The 13116-nt window shown below is 35.3% G+C and overlaps 2 protein-coding genes across 20 annotated transcripts in view; one reads left to right on the top strand and one right to left on the bottom strand.

The window, feature by feature from the left end:
* The window catches only part of Abi1 (abl interactor 1), a 119168-nt gene extending 109648 nt beyond the window's left edge, over nt 1-9520 (top strand). For 4 of the 12 annotated variants that reach the window (XM_021240509.2, XM_004859896.4, XM_004859894.4 and 1 more), the window contains 4 exons: nt 432-608; nt 3733-3819; nt 7182-7367; nt 7724-9346. In XM_021240509.2, the coding sequence (XP_021096168.1) occupies nt 432-608; nt 3733-3819; nt 7182-7367; nt 7724-7899 (626 nt within the window). In that variant the 3' untranslated portion in view covers nt 7900-9346. Of the gene's footprint in view, nt 1-431; nt 609-3732; nt 3820-7181; nt 7368-7723 lie in introns of all 12 variants that reach the window. The other 8 variants (XM_004859895.4, XM_004859897.4, XM_004859900.4 and 5 more) reach the window with 5 other exon arrangements.
* Pdss1 (decaprenyl diphosphate synthase subunit 1) overlaps nt 608-13116 on the bottom strand; it is a 192550-nt gene continuing 180041 nt past the window's right edge. For 7 of the 8 annotated variants that reach the window (XR_015449612.1, XM_021240506.2, XM_087207150.1 and 4 more), the window contains one exon: nt 9619-10172. Coding sequence is in view for 7 of the 8 variants with exons in the window: in XM_021240506.2 (XP_021096165.2) it covers nt 10032-10172 (141 nt within the window). In the remaining variant the exon portion in view is untranslated. Of the gene's footprint in view, nt 817-9618; nt 10173-13116 lie in introns of those variants that run through there. The other variant, XM_087207151.1, reaches the window with a different exon arrangement.

Genomic DNA, 13116 nt, shown 5'->3' with positions numbered 1-13116 from the left:
ATAGTTGTTACACTGTGTCGCTCAGGGAATAAGGACAAGGAAAAAGTCTAAATGTTCAGTATGGATGCAGGTTTTTTTCTGAATATTTTATTAGGTTGGTTGGATCATATATGTGGAGCCCACGGCTACAGAGAGCCAACTGTAAAATGCACAGATACTATATGTAGCATTAGAAAACACCATTTGGGATTATGCTTAGTTGAAGGGTTTAAGAATGTTACATGTTTACTCTTTTAGCTTTCCACATAGTAGCTGTTTTTGTTTGCTTTTAACTCGAGGTAATCTGATTTTTATCTTTGTCTCTTTATTTTGCGGTGGGCTTTACAAAGTAATAAATATTTCTTACTGAGAGTCTGCATTCTGATCTGTCACCTGAGGTGATAATAATGCTTAAGTCTCTTTGTCGGTTGCCTTTGACTGATGCTTTCCAGCAGCCCCGGGCTCAGCTCCTGGTTCCCAGTATGGCACAATGACCAGGCAGATCTCTCGACACAACTCTACCACTTCCTCAACATCTTCTGGTGGATACAGACGGACTCCCTCTGTGACCGCTCAGTTTTCTGCTCAGCCTCATGTTAACGGAGGGCCGCTTTACTCTCAAAATCCAAGTAAGCTTGGGTTTCGCAGGCATGCAGCAACGGTGGAGCCTCCTTGTGAAGGACGTTATTTGAAACTGTTATTCTTGCCAGTGATAGGCAGCATTTGAAACCACGTTATTGCATGTTTATTTTCACTTTAGAATTTTAGTCCTTTAATCATAACATTTAAAAAAATCTTTTTGAGATAAGGTCTCATTCCTAAGTTCGATACCTGGTGCTGGAAGAAAAAAACCAAAACAGTTATTGCTTATCATTTGTCCAGAATTCAGAGTTACTGAATATACTTAGTATATTAAAATTTAAGTGATGCTTTAATATGCTGTTTTCATTACAACAATATAAACTAGAGAACAAAAAAAAAAAATCACTGAAATAAGTGAATTTTTTTGAGGTACTGGGAATCGAACTCAGGTCCTTGCACTTTGGAGGCAGGCATGGTGCCACTGAGCTAAATCCCCGGCCCCATGTGAATTTATTTCTGTTGGCATGCTGTGATAGTTTGGTGCAATGGTAAAATTAAAGACACAAATAGTATGGAAATTTACCTTTAAAATAATAAACTGAAATTGCTGGCTATCACTTTTAATTCTGTTAGCTTACACTGAAAAGAGTTAAAAAACAATTAAAAACATTAGTGATGCTTGCTTAATTACTATCTTTGAATAATTCTAACAGTGGGAAGGATTTTCTTTTGATTTCTTTCTGTTCACCTAAAATTGCACATCTCAATACTAATTGCAATCAGTGTTTAAAGCTGATGAGAAAATAATTTTAGCATATAATACAGAGTTGGGTAGCTTAGGGTAGTCATTAAGTTCACCTTCCATATTAAGATGCTTAATGCAAAAGGAAAAATAGAAAACGAAACCTGAACCAAACTTCTTCTCCAGTATTTGTCATTGGCTTGAGGTTGTAGTTACCACATACAGATTAAAGCAGAATTTTCCATGTAGTTTTTGTGTGGCTTTGTAGAGCTGCATCCTGTTACTTCACTTAAGAAGCACTGAATACTCCATGTTTACAGCAGAGGTTGGTTTAAGTTCTTTTTTAAAAAAATTTACACTACGTGGCCTGAATATGAATTTTAAGCAGAGATAGGGGAGAGTTCTTTTATTCATTTTTAAATTTTTTAAAGATTCATTGTTTTATAGCAAAAACTTCTAAAAATTGAACACTATATTAGTGGAAGTGTCAAAATACAAAGATCCCAAATGTATACAACCTTTTTTCCAACTAAAATTTTCCTTCAAGCTACTAAGAAATTTTAAACTTTACCAATTAGAATTTTGCCTCACATTTCCCCTGGTCTTTGATTTTAAAGGTAGCTAGCATCTGATCTGAATATTCCACAAATTAATAATTCACCTCACTAGTTTTATGAACTTTTCATTTTTTTCATGTTGTATATTTTTAGATGTCATCTTTATGTTCATTATTTTTCTTTTCCCCACTTAGACCTTTAAGTTACTCTACAAGTTGGGTTATTTCACCTAATACATGTTCATGTTTTATGAATTATTTTCAAACCAGACACTTTTCATTAGTAAATGAACTACATTCTTTTAAATATTGGAAAGCAAACTTGGCCTCAAATTTTAAATATATTATGTTTTGTCTAGTTTCCCTTCAGTATGAGTTATTGTTTGCCTTACAGTTTTAGTAGTATGTAAATGTTTTAGTGTTTTGATGTGCATATTTTCCCTTTTGTCTAAATGTGATGCTAATGATTAGTATCTTCACAGCATACTCTTTTTTTTCTTTGCATACTAACCAGAATGGCTAGTCACCAAAGGTTGTTTCTTTAAAAAAATTTAGGCTTCTGGGAATTATTTTTAAAAAATCAAAACCTGAAACTTTTATTTATTTAACAGAGTAAAGAAGACCAGTTTCTTAGTGAATTGATTATTATTTTTAGCTGTAGAACAAATACAAATGCACATATGCTGCTTTAAGTTGTTACTTCTTGGAACCCTGAACCTCTTTCAAGTTTTTTATGCTTACCACCAAAACCCACCTACTGGATTAATTGAAACAATTTTCTATAAAATGATTCTTGCAAACCAGTAAATTGTTTTTCTCATCAGTAGTGTCACTCACTAACTGGTGACTACTGGTAAATGGAATATTGCCATCTGGTCTTAATTTTTCTGAGTCATCTTTGGCAATTACTATCTTATTAAAATGGGAAAAAGTAGTAAATATATGATCCTTATTTCTAGTTTATATTACAGTTTTTAAAACATTGGCAGCCCAGATGGGGATTTGCTATCAGTTTCCTATAAATTCTGTCCTTTCCTGGAAGAAAAATTAATGCAAATAACTGCACATTTTAATTTATTCATCAGGTTTCGTTTTTGCAAAACGGTGGTAAAAAGGTCATCCTTAAGATACCTGATTCCATGAAACTCTAAATAATTAACACGGTATATGGAGCATTCTTCTTTTGGAACCAGGGATCGAACTCACAGAGCATTCTTGTCCATTAGCAATAGCTTTAAAAATAAATTTGCCAACTTACTAATAATCATGTTCTACAAATGAAGCTTCTCCTGGAAAGCTGTGTGTAAATTCAAATACATAATAAGAACTATTTTAAGAGGAAACCTGATTAATATAAACCTGATTAATGTATTTATTCATTTGTGCAACCAGCACATATTGTATTTGTTTTATTTATTTTGTTTCTACTTTACAACAAAAGCTAGATAAATCTGTTACTTTATAGAGTTACATCAAAAATACAACATTCTGGAAACCTCTGTAGGTATTTCATTGTTATGTATTTTAGAAGACTTTTTAGAGCTTGAAAATTGCATTGCACTAAAGTGAATATAATGGTAATTTAAAAATTTCCCCAAATAATATGACATTAGGGTTAAGTTAAGGGTATTTGTTCTTTTTATACATTTGGCTAGCTGGCTAAGCACACTTGACTTTAGGTTTGATTGGGGAACTTGAACTTGAAGAAAGTTCTTCAGGTTTTTGTTTTGTTTTTTGTTTTGTTTTGTTTCATTTGCAAACTGTTCTTTGCATACTTATGTTTGTGGTCCTTGTAACTGACTTCTGCTTTTGTTTGTTTCCTTTTCTTTCCTTTACCTGTTTCACTTCCCCCATACTATGTTGTTGCCACCAGTTTCTATTGCTCCACCCCCTCCCCCTATGCCTCAGTTGACTCCACAGATACCTCTCACAGGCTTCGTGGCCAGGGTGCAGGAAAACAGTAAGTTTGGAAAAACTGAGCTATGGAAGAATAGAGGCTGTCTCCTTATAGCATGCATGGCTGATGAGTCATCATTTTCTTACTTCTATTGAGAAGCTAATCTTATCTTGAAAATAAGTGCAGATACGTTACTGAAACTGAAGAGCACGGTCTTCAGTTTTTTCTCTTGTGTGCATGATTACTGACCCATATAAATTTCAAAACTGCAACTTTCTTAAGTATGTACATGATCTGAAACTTAAGATCTGATCTTTGCATAATACAAATTGTATGGAAATTTTTCCTTCTAGTAGTTATAGAGAATTAGAAAACATTTTCTATTCTAACAAATATATCAAGATAGAATCACATTGTGAGGTAAAATTTATTAGAAAACTGGTGTAAATTTTCCCCCAGTAATTTTTACCCCCCTGGAATTATTTTTCAAAATTTAGGGAAAACTTATGGCCTCAGATCTTTATTCATAAATGATTTTGAATGCAGTTAAGAATAACTCTGTAATAAGTAACTGACATTGATGCTGTTTCATAGTGAGTGATAAGGAATGTAGGCCTGACTTCGTATTTTGGCTACATGCAGGCTCTTAACACTTACTTCTGAATATGTAAATTTGTCAGCTTTCTTAGGTCTTCTGTGATTGAAGATCAGATTTAATGATTTCTGTCAAATTGTTTAAGGCTTTAATCAGGTTAGACTAGTTTATATTACTGCCTAATTAATTTTGAGGTTCCAGGAGATACATAATCCTAACTTTATGATCACAGCGAGTGTTGTATAGTGAAAAGAAAAATACTGAATTGTATCATGCCAAAAAACACTGCTGAAATGAAGATGGTAAAGTGGTCTAGTTCTCATTTACTTCATTTGGGACCTGTCCGTGAAAAGTTTCAGAATGGTTTGAGCACATGGATCACATGTATGACCAGCCTGTCTTTTAGGAGAACATGGTGTGTTCTTCTCCCCATTCTTTCCCTTCTGTCAGTCAAATATTTGTTTATTCAGTGTTATGTGCTAGGCTCTGGGAAGAACACAAATAGTTTAAGACAAAGTCCTTGCCTTCAAGAAGTGGGTTCTGTGGGTTTATTATAAAACATTGTTGTTTCAAAATGTTGAAATTTCTGAATGTAAACCTTCCTTACTAAGTATTAACTGCTACTTGAAAACTCTGCTCAAACATTTAAAAATAAGTGATTCTTACATTTTAAAAATAAGGAATTAGGGTAAATCATTGGTCCTTAATGCTGCAACAATTTAAAAACTAAGCCACAAGCCACTTCAGCTTATTGAACTGCTGCACTGTTAATTATTAGGAAAAAATTTAAAATAGCATAATTGACATCAGTAGTATGGGACCAGGGGTCATTGACTATTTGGCATCTTTTTATGACTAGAAATCCATTGTTAATGTACATTGTTCCAAGCATCCATGGTTCTTGCTAAAAGGCCCTGGGTGCAACTGTTTCAGTTCTTTGTACCAAACATAGGAATTTGAGTCAGTTATTCTCTTTACACCATAGATTCTCCAAGTTTATTTGGCATGTATTTTCTTTGAAATCAAGTTAAGAAAGTTGAGAATAATCTTTATCAGCACTTTAAGTGGTTTTTGAAGAACAAATTTTCTGTCTTCAAGATAGCCACTTCCTTTGGGTCTCAAAGTGGATGATAATAAATGCATGTAGTGTTTAACTTACTAATTTATTAATAAGTGTTTTGGTTTAAAATGAGCCCCCAAGTCAGCAATGTGTTAACATTTCTTTATAATTAATGTCAGAAAACCTTTGTAAATTAAATATGCATAGTGCTATATGTGGCACTCAGAAAAATAAGATTGACTAAACCCCTGCCATAATATAAAAATAAGCTAATGTTGATTTATAATATTTGGATATAAGAACATTTGTGTGAAAACATTGAGCTAAAGTTGTATATAAACGAAGAGCAGTGGCAAATATATGTGGTTTACCTATTAAGCCAAGTTAAGGATATGAGTTGTGGCTGTTTGACATGCGGGTGGATTCATACCCAGTTTTGTTTCTTTGTTATTAAAAAGATTGATAGAGGAGGTATGGGCAGAGATAAAATGGGTACATGCCTGTTGTAGAAAGACAAATTGTACACCTTTTGTGCAGCTATTAGAGTGAATGTCACCACACACAATCTCTTTTAATCACCCTTTCATCCCCCGGAGGGGTTATAGAAGTAGGGCTTTTATTTGCAAATGTTTTATATCTGAACCCCTTGGTTAGAATTTTAGCACAGTATTCCAAGTCAGGTGAAATAAAATTTTAAAACTTGTATCATTTTGTATAAATTTTTTTCATTTATCTTTTGAACTTTTAAAGAAATTTGTAGATCAGAAATGTAAGCATTAGTTGTATTTTGAATTCCTTAATATTGGGCACTTATTACTTGGTATCATAATAGTTCAGTCAGAACAATTTGTTTTCCCATTTCATTGTGAACACTTTTGCTTACTTAGAAGCACAAACACGTATTTACCATGGCCATTCAGAATTTGAAGTATGACTCATTTTATTGTTTTGTTTAATTTAAGTTCTTTTTTGTTTTTTATTATTACATTTTCCCTCAACACTTTATGTTTAAATCTTAATTGTGGTTGTATCCTTAGAAAAGTGGATCCTTATTTAGGATCTGATCTTTCCTTATCTCATGCTTCTGTTTTTATTAGCCTTAGCTTCTTTTCCATATTAAAAATTAATCATGAATATAAACAATTAAAAAACATTCAGTGAGATTTCCCATTAGCTGGAAATTTTAATTTTTCTTGTTAAAATTTAAATAATGGGAAATCTACATACAGAAGCAGACCTGACACTACCAACTTGATATTTTTCTCTCAATTGAAACAAACAATAAACCAAAATAATGCCCAGTTAAGACTTAGTTTTCTAGCTGACTGAAACTAGTAAAAGGCCAAAATCGGGCATGAATGAACACAGTAAAAACTATCAGACAATTAAATGTAGTTACATTTACTATAGTTCAAATGACAGATACGAATACACTCTTTTTTTAGGCAGCTAGGCTTAAAGAGTGCTATTTATCTTGGCTCGAGCCTTGGAATAAGGACTTCTTCTACAGTCTTTATCAAAAGAGACCTTGTTTCCCAACCTCTTGCATTTGTTAATTTTTAGTATTTCTTGGTATCCTTATTTTAAACTCATTTTAATATTGCAGTATTATAAGTAGCATAAATTTTAACACACCAGACTCTTATTTCTAATAATTGCATGTTTTATTGTAGTGCATGCTGTGTCTAAGTTAGAGTTTTATTACATTCTGTTAATTTATAAATTTCCATGTAGTCTGATTTCTGATTCATACGGTCTGAATCGTTTTAGTTGCCGATAACCCAACTCCACCACCACCTCCTCCGCCAGATGACATTCCCATATTTGATGACTCCCCACCTCCACCGCCCCCTCCTCCAGTGGACTATGAGGATGAAGAAGCTGCAGTAGTTCAGTACAATGATCCATACGCAGATGGGGATCCTGCCTGGGCTCCCAAGAATTACATTGAAAAGGGTAAGGTACCATCCCACATCATAGAACTGATGTGAGGGTTAACACCTAATTACAGAATTTTAGAACCCAAAAAAACATGGGGTCCTGTGTTTCTGTTGCTCGCTTGCCTGTCTATTCTGATGTAAGAATTAGGAATCTTGGGCCGGGGATTTAGCTCAGTGGTTTTGCTGCCTACTGCGCAAGCTCAAGGACCAGAGTTCGATCTCTGGTACTGGAAAAAAAAAAAAAAGAATTAGGAATCTTCATAAAAACAGTTGGCTTTGTTATACTGTAGATTTAATAGGCATTATAATCTAAAATTCAATTAAATGCTAGATGTAGATACTCATGTAATGTTTCAATTATTCTCGCTACAGTTGTTGCAATATATGATTATACAAAAGACAAGGATGACGAGCTGTCATTTATGGAGGGTGCAATCATTTACGTGATAAAGAAGAATGATGATGGCTGGTATGAAGGAGTCTGCAATCGAGTGACTGGCCTCTTCCCTGGGAACTATGTTGAATCAATCATGCACTATACTGATTAATTTTTTTATTGTTTTGCTTTTAAAGTAGATTCTTATTACTCATACTGTGGACTATTACAGTTAACAGAATTGTCTTAATGTTTTAAAATGTGCCCATATTTTCAGGAAATGTTGTTTATTGGTATATTTGAATGTCTACCTATAAGCATAAATCTTTGTGGCAGTTTGTGTATTGCTCAACAGCAATTTATACAAGAAGCTGCCCATAAATGATTATGCTTATGTACTTACACATTGTTAACTTTATGACCAGCCTAAATTTTTTGGGGAAGTGGGGTATAATATTTAACAAATCATGATTCAGATTGTACCATTACATGTCTCAGTGCAGCATGGTTACTAATACTATGTCAGACTAATATTAAAATCAGAAAACTTAAATGCTGGTGCTGGCCATACTTTTTGTTTAGATTCTCTCATTTTTAAAAACTGTTTAAAGCATGCATAAAAATTTATGTATTGAAATATACTTAAAAATTCCAAGATGCTTCCAATTTGTTTACTACTTCCCAGAGTACTCATATTAGGTGAGTTGCTAAGGTCTCCATGTGAAACAAACACAAAGGATCATCTGTAATGTTGTAATTTGTACCTAAGTTTTTTTATGAGCGAATTTGCATTATAAATTTTTCCATTCATAAACACGTAAGTGGACCAAAGGTTTTTGTCCTTTCCTTCACTGGTTTGCTTTTAAAAATACAAAAACTGTTTTACTGCAGAATTATGGTTCTATTTTCTCAATATATTAACTTGGAAAAAAATTTTAGCCTTATCTCAATGTGTCCCAATAGCAATGTGATGGATTTTTGCAATTTAAAATCTAAGATGATTATTTACAAGTCAAGTCAATCTACTGAATTCCTTTTTTAAAGTAACTTTTGAAGCTAAGAAAATATTTCAAAGTATGTACATCATTCTGTAGGTAAAATTCTTAAGGATTGCTGTGTTAGTCCTTTAGTTTTACAGTGGACTGTTGTACACTGGTTCAGTAAAAGGAACTTACAAGTATCTTTTACATACTGTAAAAGCGGATGCAGTTAATTTGTGAATAGGCGCTATTTAATCTTATTGCCTGAGACTAGCAACATTGAGATTTAAAAATAATTGGGAAAGGTGAAGCATATTGCAAAGAGATATACTTACTGAACCAACAGATCTGTATTGTCTTCTGACATAATTGAAATGCAACACATGCACTTTGTGTGTCTCCTTTTAATTTAAGAGAGGGTTAGCTGGATGTTTTCTTCTCTTTTTATCTTGTGTATAATTCTATATTGCTTAGGATACTAAAGTAGAACACTCCAGTATGGGTTTCTGTGTATTGAAGATTTATTTGGATTTCAAATTTCAGTTATGTACTGGGCGTTACAGACTTAAAAACAGCATAGTGAATGGTGAGATTAGTGCAAAACATTTCTGAAAATTAAAGACCATTATTGCTACCAAATCAATGTGACTGTTTCATATGCATTTTGCCTTTAATTTTAAACAAAGTATCATTAGTGATCAGCTAGCTAACTTCTACTTCCTTTTTCAAGTTGAAAGTTCTCTTAATTTGTATATAACCTGTTGTCTAAATTTTATGTACAGTCTTTTATAATAAACCATCTCCTATATGAAATTTTGGGTATTGTTAAAATATAACTAATGTGGATTTAGGTGCAGACTTCACAATTTCCTGACCTGATTCTTATGGTGAAACAAGACAAGCAAGTCAACTGAATTTTAACATTGATCATTTATTTGTGCAGTGGCTTCACATGTGGCTATTAACCATGTAAACAATACCACATATAAACATCAAGATACCTCGATTAGACTTTATACGACTACAGCGACAGACTCAGGTGGTTTAATTACATTTAAAAAGTTTTCTGAAAAACTATGCCAATAAAAAAAACTGCCCAACCATAAGGTTGAAATTATTTTTTTTATTTTTTGGTACCAGGAATCGAACTCAGGACCTTGCGCTTGCGAGGCAGGCGGCGGAACCACTGAGCTAAATCCCTGGCCCTGCAATTATTTTTTAAAATGATTTTTGGTTATCTGCACATGAAGCAAACAAAGTATATTCCACAAATTTTTTAGGCACAGTCTGGTAAGGTAGCTGCCAGAAAGAGCAGAAAGAGTCATCATTTCTGTCTTGTGAGTACGATTTCCGAAAGCTGAATGAGGGCGTCCCTCTCTGGGGATGGCCGGAGTTTACTGATCTCCCTCACTGCTTGGTGGCAGTACTGCTGGGCGAGGTAGGTTGTCTGCTGCACACCGTCACTCTGGGTAGAGAACAAACAGAACGGGCGTCAGGACCGGGTCAGCTCTTGGGTTCCAGCCAGGATGGATTACTCAGACTGTTGAGGTCAGATGAGCTGAAGGTGAGTCATGCTTTTTAACAGCCAAACTATGTTTCTGATGTTCTCTTTCCAACTCAGTCTTAGCTTCCTCTGCCTACTTCTTTTAAGCTTTATTTTTTTTGTTGTCTTTTTTTTTTTGGTACCGGGGAACCAGACTCAACATCAAGTAGCTATTTTCTATTTTTTTCCTTAAGCAGTTGGGCTTTTCAGAGTTCTGAGAGTAACGCTCCTGTGATCCCAGCATCTTGGGAAGCTGAGGCAAGAGGATGACAGACAGGCTCCAACCCAGTCCGGACAGCTTACTGACAAAACTTAAAAGGGCCCTAAGTTCAATCCCTGGTACCACAGGCACCAAGAAAGAAAAGCGTGCCGCAACAAAGAATTGTACGCAAAAAGGAACATTTTCAGTATTTTCAGTAAAGGGCTTTCTATGATGACACTCAGCAGCCCCTTTCTCCTGACAGCACTAGCCTTGTCGGTTGTTTCTCAGTTCTCGTCTGTTGCCTTTCTGTTTAGAATAACTTGCCCACTCATACTGTGCCTAATTTGTTATGTTGCAGTCTTTATTCTCGCTAATCACCTTGTCATCAAGTAGCATCAACTAATCTTTGTAAGGTGAGGGTATCAAGGCTCCTGTCCTTACCTATACTGTTACACTGTATAGTTTGTGTTCTATTCTGTAACTATGTTTTTTTCTTTTTGGTACCGGGGATCGAACTCGGGACCTCGTGCTTGGAAGGGAGGCGCCGGAACCACCGAGCTAAATCCCTGGCCCTGTAACTATGTTTTTAATGTTGGTTCTTTCTAAAAGCTGGACATTAATAAAATACTTATAACAGTGGAATGAAAGTCATACAGTATAATTTTATTTCCTTCTCCATGGTTTGTGATTCCACTGTCATTTAAAGTAAAATACATCTAACATCATGGTTGAAAGGCTTCTGGTTTTCTATGCTCTTCCAGTTGTTCAAAATAAGACACATTTTAGGTAGCCATGCCTTTTTATACAGAAGCCTGCCTTTCTTGCTCCCATACATTTTGCTGAAGTACACTGGTAAATAACTTACCCAGAAAAATATGTATGGGAAGTCAGCTTTTCAGTCCTTCTGTGAGGATGCCTTCCATTTGCCTTAAGACTTACTGGGTGATTTAACTGAGTATAGAATGCTAGATATAAAACGTTTCTTGGTCATCACTGGCAAGGCCTTCCCTACTGTTTTCTAGTATCCAGTGTGTTCTACACACTGAGCCAGTTCTAACATCTTTTCCTTGAGTAAGTGACCACTGTTTGATCTCTTCCTGAAATATTTGTTTCAGCTCTTCTTTAGTTTTTCAGTCATTTACAGTTTCTTAGGAGTTTGTTCTTACGAATGAAATTTATATTTTAAAAAATCCTGTTCTTGTTTTATGAATGCTGTGGTTTTTATATTTATCCTGGTTTCTTTTGTTTAGCAAGCTTTAAATCAACTCTTCAGTAATACCGAATTGTCTGTTCATGTTTAATTAGGAACAAGGTCCAAAGGCTGGAGTGCAGAGGGACTACAGTTTAGAGGCCTTTGGAGAACTTGTGTGGAGAACATCCCTGTGGATTTTCCCCTGGGTGCTGTTCTGGCTAGGCGTCCTTTCCCAAGACGGTGGAGGCAGGCTTCTGCACAGAAAGTCACAGCAAGCTAAAGCACCGTGTTCTGAACGAATGGTACAGTATTGCACTATTTTACATAAGAGGTATAATTAATTTTCCTCTTTTCCATCCACTTCTTATTCTTGTCTCTCTGTAACCATGTGTTCAACCAGAGGTTGAAACTAGTACTTTTAAAAATTGTGTCTGCTGAGCACACAGAGATATCATTTCTTTCTTGTCATTATCCCTTAGACCGTACCCTTTCACAGCATTCAGTGCAGGAGTGGGTGTTCTATCTAGAGCTGATTTAAGGGTGTGTGGCAGGATGTGGCGGTTCCATGCAGACACCCACTGTTACGAGGGGCTTTTACCGGTAAAACCCATGGATTTGGGTGCCTGTGGCAGATCTTGGAACCAGTGCCAGAGACTGCAGGATGCCTGTCACATTATTTCTGAAACCAGAACCTCTCTCCAGGGCTCTTTGTAGGCTACAGCACCATCAGAGTGAGATTTTATAAGCCTGCCAAACCACCCTCTTGCAGATTATGGTACATCACAGTAAAGCTACTTAGAAATGTATCCTTTTGAAAGGGTTCCGGTTCTTTGCAGTTCTTTCAAGTGTTACATGGAGTGTGGGTCTTAGGCCACATACAGTTACTAAGATTTGTTTACTCAACTTCATTCACTAAATCTGTAGCCTTTAGGTGACTTTGGTACATGTTTTTTTGTTTTGCTTTTTGGTATGGCGAATCAAACTCAGGACCTTGCACTTGTGAGGCAGGTACGCTGCCACTGAGCTACATCCCTGGCCCTTGCCTTCAGGTGACTTTGAATTTTGAAACAGCTCATTTTCAAAACATAGTCTCCCAAGCTGAAACTATACAAAAAGATCTTGTTTTTAGAGAAAATATATGGCAGTATATCTTAAACATCTGGCTCCTGAACAGAGATAAGTAGTTCTCCCTTTACAAGAACAACATTCATGTAAATGTATGGTTGCCTCTGAGCCTTTCTAGGATGGACTAAAAATCTAAGAGTGAGTAGACCATTGTAATAGTCTAGCTGTCGTAAGGATGAGGGCTTGGACTAATTTGGCCAGGCTGGGTGCCTGAGGATGCAGTAGTGTTACTGATGGACGTGGAGCAGACTGGTTCAGAAAAAAAAAACACTATTAATATGCGAGTCTTGCCCAGGTCAGTTAAATTAAAATCTTTGGGCAGTATTGTAGAGGAAAAGTGAATTAAT

This window comes from Heterocephalus glaber, unplaced genomic scaffold (genome assembly GCF_053883595.1).
Source record: "Heterocephalus glaber isolate CG9 unplaced genomic scaffold, H.glaber_assembly_v1.0 deba00000768, whole genome shotgun sequence".
Classification (NCBI taxonomy): domain Eukaryota; kingdom Metazoa; phylum Chordata; class Mammalia; order Rodentia; family Bathyergidae; genus Heterocephalus; species Heterocephalus glaber.
Note: the sequence above shows the minus strand (reverse complement) of the source record. Positions and strands in the feature narration are given on the sequence as shown.